Source organism: Cibotium barometz, chromosome 57 (genome assembly GCF_041138505.1).
Source record: "Cibotium barometz isolate CiBa-2024 chromosome 57, ASM4113850v1, whole genome shotgun sequence".
Taxonomy (NCBI): domain Eukaryota; kingdom Viridiplantae; phylum Streptophyta; class Polypodiopsida; order Cyatheales; family Cibotiaceae; genus Cibotium; species Cibotium barometz.
This window is the reverse complement of record NC_141102.1, coordinates 16314668-16322192: the sequence shown is the minus strand read 5'-3', so window position 1 is coordinate 16322192 and position 7525 is coordinate 16314668. Positions and strand designations below refer to the sequence as shown.

General features: G+C 40.9%; 1 protein-coding gene across 1 annotated transcript; it reads right to left on the bottom strand.

Moving 5' to 3' along the window:
• Positions 1–396: 396 nt before the first annotated feature.
• Positions 397–1301, bottom strand: LOC147606491 (major pollen allergen Bet v 1-M/N-like). The gene is made up of 2 exons (XM_086792052.1): positions 1069–1301; positions 397–907 (listed from the first exon to the last, which is right to left on the bottom strand). Exons 1-2 carry the CDS (start codon positions 1262–1264, stop codon positions 621–623), a joined length of 483 nt encoding a protein of 160 aa, XP_086648178.1. The 5' UTR covers positions 1265–1301; the 3' UTR covers positions 397–620.
• Between the last annotated feature and the right edge of the window lie 6224 nt (positions 1302–7525).

The following is a 7525-nucleotide window of genomic DNA, read 5'->3' as shown; positions in this document are numbered from 1 at the left end:
CGGTTCATGCGATCACATTGCTCTGCAAGTTTGTTTTGTGCTTCGATTTGTTGCACATGATGATTAGTTGCTATATGATTGTGTCTCCCCAACATGAGGAGTATAATGTTATGGTAGTGGAAAGCATCGTGAGAGGCAGCATATTATCAAGGTGAACCTTCTAAATCATCGTCCCTGGAGTTGCTCTTTGGGAATGGTGTGTGCTCATTTAACATGTTCCAATTGATTGTTATGAGGAGAGGAGGTGGCCACGAGGATCAAAGCCAAATTAATTTAGGACCAACACAAATATAGGAAGTTTAAAGGGTGAAGAGCGAATACATCACATCTCATCCATTCACATGTCATCACATCACATTCACATCTCACCACATTCACTCAGATATCATCACATCACATTCACAATATATTTATATATATATATATATATATATATTCTCAACAAGGATGAGAGTAATAAGCCTTGCATAATATAATATGAGGAAGCACCGTTATTATAATATGAGGGCGAAGAGTGATTCAACAACAACAACGATGAAGTATGCACCTCCTCTACCCTACATAATATATGTATGAGGGCGCACCGTTATTATATTGCAACATCATGTCTCGATGATGTTTCAAACAGGTGATGAGCTGAGGTATGAGTCAAGAGATTTACAGATTCTCTCAAGTTCCTCCTTGATGAAGTCGTGGAAGGTGTGTTGTCCTATGTCCTGGTACTCCACGGTGAAGTGCATGACGCAGGAGGAGCCATGATCAGAGCAAGGCAGGATCTGGAAGGAGTAGGCCAAGTGTGCGAAGTGTTTTCCGAGGGCGCCTCCATCCACGAGCGTACACTTGAAGCAATGCTTGTCGTGGTCCATCTCGTCCCACCGCCCCTTGACGTAGCGATAGTGAGGGACGGCTATAAATAATACATATGAAACAACACAAAAACACGACATTATATATATTATATTATGTTTTGAGCTGCTTTTACAACGAGAGAGAATCTTCAAAATGCAAGTGTGTGTGTGTGTGTGTGCGCGTGTGTGTTTTTTAAGCTATTATAATAATGGTACTCACAAGCATGATATGTTGCTAGCAGGACTCCTCCCTTCGCCAGAGGCGGCCCTTCAAGGTACTCCACCTTGTCGAAGTGCCCAGAGAAAACAAGGGATGGCGCGTTCTGAAAGTTCTTCACATAAGTCTGCCACACCAAAGACGCCGGATGCTTGATGGCCACGTCCACATCGAAGGTTTGTATCTTTTGGGAGCCCATGATCTCAGTAGTACTAGTAGTTGTTGTTGTTGTTGTTGCCGCCAAAAACCTTGGGCTTTTATAAACTCATATCGATGGGGGAAGGCCCTGTGCAGTGTCGGTGCTACGACGTCCAATCGTCTTACCAACACACGTTGACATTGTTGGTGCTTGCAATTCTAAATAAGACCCACCACCACCACGAGGGGAAAAATTATTACATGATGCCGTGCCGTAGATGAGATCGTTGAGCGAGAGTGAGAGTGAGAGTGCTACTTTTCAAATCACCAACCAATCTATCTAGCAAATTCATGTTAATATTGTGAGATATGGTACTCTGAAATTACAGTGCCATCACATAGCACCTCTTGGGAGCTATCACATCGTACCTCTTGGGAGCTGGGTAGAGATTTTAACATCCTACCTCTTGTTAGAATTGACGGTCGTCCTATTCACGTACACAGATGTATAAACCCACCATGAGGGATAAATTACTACATGATGCCGCGTGCCGTATATGAGGTAGTGAGAGTGAGAGTGGGAGTTTAAACAATGCCATCACCTTTAGAGGGACTTTCCATCGCAATACCATCACCTTTACATTGTGGGTCCTTTACAATACCATCACCTTTACATTGTGACTTTACAAGGAAGCATATCTATGTGTAGATTAGTACCTCAAGACATGCACAGCTATACTTTTCACCTCTGCATGTCTCCACTCACATATCTATGTGTACCTACATTAGTACCTCTAGACATGCACAACTATTGAGCAAGATATCATAGCTTCACTTTACAATCTATTGCTTAGTATTTAGGTAAAATTTCAAGTTGGATATCAATGCCCCACCCTCTTATTATATGACCAAGGCTTAGGCTAGCTCATATTTGTATGGCCCTCATAACACTCCACACATCGAGTAAGTAGGTTTTTTTACTCTCTTGAATACCCTGTCTTGACATTACGAGGCCTGAACGGGGCCCAACATGAGCCCAATAGTTGGTCGTGTCTACATTGCACCTAGCCATGATTGTGCGCAAGTATACTTTTTTTCTCTCATGAGGGCACCCTGCCCGGACATTGCAGGCTCCGAACACGAGGCCTAAGATGAGCCCAATTGGCCATGTCTACACTACAAAGGGTGGCTCTGGCTATGATTATGAACCTATGCAGTCATGTCATGGCCATCTCACTTATAGCAATTCCAGATTAGCCATCGAAGCCAGTTGTTGAAACTCCCTTCACAAGACCAACGATTGTGGGGCTTTGTCATCTATTAAATCATACATTATTCTTCTCTAAGTTTGTTAAGGAGATAAGGAGAAGGTGTCCTATAGGTTAGCTCTCAAGGACATGGTAGGAAGAGGAGAAGCTCATAAGAGGGGGGACATACACTCCATTATATCCTTGTAAGAAACAGCCAGCATCAAACTATGTAAGAATCCAATAAAATACGAGCAAGTAAAAGAGTAGAGAAGGGGAAGACCTCACAAGTGTTCTATTCAAGTGGTATTGCTTAATGTAAAAACAACTTGTAAACAAATAGCTAGTGTCCACACTTGTATGGTCATAACTTAAAAAATGGTCGATGTCCACTATCGCTAGCCTGAAAATACGAAAATTTGTGACTTCCCTATTTGGCAATAAGCTCCTCATGGTAATGTTTCTTCATAAAGTCTAGTACCGTCTCATAAACGATAGGCTTCCGCTATGCAAGGTAAGAATGTGAAGCACGTCATGGTAGGAGAGCCTCTTGAGTAACCTGTAGAATGGTTAATAGATATCATAAATAACCGTTGGGTGAAAGATAGCCCCTATTTTTCCCCTTGTACAAGGGTGAAAAACACATCCAAGGCACTAGGAGGAAGTACATAATATTTCGCATCCACCTCAATTGAATTCCCCACCAACGCCTTACAAAGAATTACCCCTTATGAGGCTTAGAATAGCAAGAAGCCCTATGTGACTCATTTTCATGTTTTTGGTTATCTTAATTATGCTCTTCTTCCTGAGAAACGATGCAAAGGGTATAGACTCTACCCTTCAGGCACAAAGTGGAATTTGCCGAGTAGAGCTATCTTTGATGAGAACTCAATTTAACCCATGTTTTTATACAAGAAAATTATAAAATATATGCTCACAAGATATCTTGGATATAATCCTACCTTTGTATAATAATGAGTAGTCCCATCTATGAAGCAAATGAATGCTAAAAAAGCTACTACAAATCAATTCATACTAGGTGAAAATCAACTCAAATTTAGTTCCATAGATCACTCTATTGATAAGGTAATTGTGGATGCGAAAAGGGAACGTGTGTAGGCCAATGCAGTTGGGACAAGGAAAGGACAACCATGCAGGTGTCCAAGATAATGCCAAAATGGTTGGTGTGCAAACATTGCGAGATAACAAATCGATACTCCTTTACCTAGCAGGACACGTGCATGGCTTCCCTTTTGTGGATCATGCTCACATTTCCAATATATGTAATGAAGAGGGATCTATTTACCTTGAGGAATCACAAGAAAGTGATCCATTGATGCAACCCAAGTAGGATGAGGAGAGGACGAACAAGACTCAATCTTAAAAATTGACAATTGGTGTTCCGCATATTTACCTTATGGTAAAAAGGCCATTGTTGGAACAAAGTGGGTTTATAAGCTTAAGTACAAAGTTGATGGTAATGTTGAGATCACTACAAGGCAAGGATTGCTACAAAGTGTTACACTCAAGGGTTAAGGGTATATATTATGATGAGACCTTTGCATCCACAACATGTATGACTACAATTAGGTGCATTATTGCATTGGCATCCCATCATGGTTTGAATGCACATCATTTGGATATACAATCTGTCTTCTTGAATGGTGACTTGCATGAGAATGTTTATGTATCTCAGCCTCATGGTTTTGTTGAGAGTAGGTAGAAATCTAAAGTATGTTGAGAGAAGGTAGAAATCTAAAGTATGCAAGTTAAGGTATGAGAAAATAAATGCATACTTGGTCATTAGGGGAAATTTGGATATATTTTGGGCCTCTTACTAATGAAAGTAATTAGCACAGACCAATAGGAACAGAGGAGTATGCACATTTGGTCTCCTTTGAATATAGGGAGGGAGACTAGGCAGACCAATAGGAATAGAGGAGTGTGCACATTTGGTCTTCTTTGAATATAGAAGGGGCACTAGGCTTTCAGTACTAATAATTACACTTGTCCCTTTCAAAAAGTAGGGGGTTTAGGGTAGGTATGGTCCCACCATTTTTCGTGGCTCAAAAAAGTCCTTAAAATTTTGAAATTTTTGAGATCCCCACAAAACTCACATTTCCCCCCACCACAAACCCATCTCAAATTTCATTGTAATCAAAAATTTCATTTTTAAGTCCGCTTTCCCTCTTGAACATCCAAATTAAACTCAACCTCCCTTTCTCTTCCATCACTCCCTCATTTGCCCAACCCTAATGAAACCATCAAAGCCCGAAGCCCTAAACTTTCTCCTCCATCTTAATCTCCCTCCCTTCTCGGAGCTGCATCTCTTTCATCTTCCAGGCTCCCGTAAAACCCTAGTCTGCACATCTCTTTCCTTTTTACTCTAAACATAACCTTTCTACTCTAGCTTCCAAGAAGATATGGCCACACCAAGAAGACTGATGAGATTGAGGAGATATCCTTGCACAACAAGAAGGACAATGATGGTGTTTGGGTGGGAGAGGCATTTCGAAAGAGCACTTGGGTTTATCTACAGTAGCTTGCTGCAATCGGGCCTCACCGAGTTCGATGACGAAATGTACTGGAGCACCACTAGAAAGGTCGTTTACAAGGCTTCACACAGTACAACATGTTTACACAGCATGAGATATCCATCTTCGCTAACAAACTTGATTTCCATACAATTGTAAGTATTGCAGGTAGAAAGGGGCATGTGAGATTTTTTGACAGAGATATTTCAATCTAAGTCAACCTATTTCTTGTTTGCAGATATTTTTCCTTCAAACATAATAGAGGAGCAACCATTGGAAAGCCTTACCGAAACATTTCAAGCATTGCATATGCAGACATTGGTCAGGCAATGTTTTCTTGCAAAACAAGTGCAGAACTTCTTAAACAAAAGGTCTTCTTTTATCGGCACTTCTATTTGGTGCCAAAGCAGGATGGTGGGTTTGGTAAGATACAGATAATCACATCTCCACCCCTATCTTCTATAGAATGGCCAATTCAATATGCTTGGACTGTAATGGTCATGAAATGAAAGATGCTTTGTGATATACAAGGGTCTTTGAAGTTTGTGAAGCCCTCTCGATTTGTGAGTCTTAGTTGGGTATGCCCAATACATCGTTTTGCCACAAGATGTTCAATCAATTTTGTTTCTCACAAACACCTACCATGTTTGTGTGCAAGAAGGTATTAGGCAATGACATGGTAGCCTTTCTTAGAGACCAGTGGAGGACTGTAGAAGGGATACATAACGATGACACATTTAAGTGCAGTATAGTAGAATCTAGTGTCTTACTTTGGTATCTCAAAGCTCGTGCCACACTAATCATACGCTTCTATTACGAGCAGTGGATGAAAAATAATAGTTGTTAGGTCCAAGTGCAGACAGATGAACAAGTTGTTTTGGCTTTCGATCTATGCATTCGGTTGCCAGTGGTGCAGTGGAAGTTGTAGGTGCAAGTAGACATTGGAGCCTCCTAAATATTAGAGAGTACCTCAATATCATGGGAGGTGAGGATATTAGCAGAGCACAATTCAAGGTGAACAATAGGAAGATTCGAAAACGACTAGAGACAAAGACCTTGGTAGATCCCATCAACAGTTTGAAATCCAAAGAAAATACATACTTCTCTATATATGGTAGCACAACAAAGAAGGTACCCGAACTAACTCCCTATAAATAAAGAGCAAGGTCCTCGTCAAACCTCGACGGGTAAATCAGGATAGTTGATACCAAAGGATCACAAATATATACTTGCTTTGCCTGGTCTAGCAAAAGCTCTTTCAAAAGTACCCTGCAGATTGAATTGAAAACATTAGGAAAGGGAGAAAGAAATCAAAATAAGAAAGCATTCAAAAAAAGGGGAAGAGTACACACCTTAAACAAGTAAGCACAATACTTTCATTGATCTCTCTATTCTTTTCAACAAGCATATAAACATCCATTGGAGTGATATGGAGGTACTTCTCCTGCTCGGCGCTGTACGAGACATTGCATATAATCTCACAAGGCACCGCCTTAAGTCTGTCGTTATTCTCTCCCTCCAACTTTAGAAGGTTTTTTGCCAAATCATCCCTATCAACATTCTCTTCTAATTTCTCCTTTCCTTTTAGATCCGCCCCCTTTACAAGCCTCTTAAGCCCTTGTGGACCTACTGTTGTCACCTCTTCAATAACCACCTTGTCTCAGAAGCCTTGTTTCTCTTCAAAGCAGGAGGAATGGAGAGAATTTCTGCTACCTTCCTATCCTTGAATGGTAGAGGTCGCATGAGCTTATCATACCTATACCTAACTCTGCTTACTAATGTCACGTCCTTGTCCATTAGTGTGACACTCCTGGCATGGGCAAAACAAATATAACTATCATTTAATATGTATATAAGGAAGTCCTCGAATGAGTCTTGAAGACATGCGAGGACGTTACTCTGCCATTTAAAGTAACCTTTCCACTTTATTCTGTCGCTTATGGATCTGACAATCCTCAAGAAAGGAGCTTTGGGGATGAGGAGATTGACAGCCACCTGCACCTTCCTTCTTATATCCACAACCATTTTTCTTTGCCTCTGTAAAGTGACCCTGGCCTTTGAAAGGTTCTTGCTTGTGCTAGGTTTGACATTAGGAAGCATAGGTTCACTTAAGACATCCTTTGGAATTTTCTCTAGAATATCTGGAACCGGAACTGGATTCGGAACTAGATCGAGCACTGGATCAGGCTCTGGCACTGAGACTCTCCTGACGGTCTGTTTTGTGCACGCCATTATAGCACTAGAAAAGAGAAGGCAGAGTAATTAGCCAAGTCACACGACCACCATCCACCGGGCGATAAGGGGAATCCAAATCTGGACCAACGTTCCTTTTGCACAATGAACGAAACAAGAACTTATAAATAAAATTTTCAGACCCATCCACGGAGCGATGTTTCAATTCAAAAACATGGAGAATAGATATATCGTACGCTGAACAAAACAAGAACTTATCAATAAAATTTTCAGACCCGTCCACAGAGCGATATTTCAATTCGAAAACATGGAGAACAGATATATCGCACAATGAACAAAATCTCTTAT

Coding starts and splice junctions, on each gene's coding strand:
- LOC147606491 (XM_086792052.1), bottom strand. CDS start 1,264: ATGGGCTCCCAAAAGATACAAACCTTCGATGTGGACGTGGCCATCAAG. Junction 908..1,068: donor GCTAGCAACATATCATGCTT/GTGAGTACCATT, acceptor TATTATTTATAG/CCGTCCCTCACTATCGCTAC.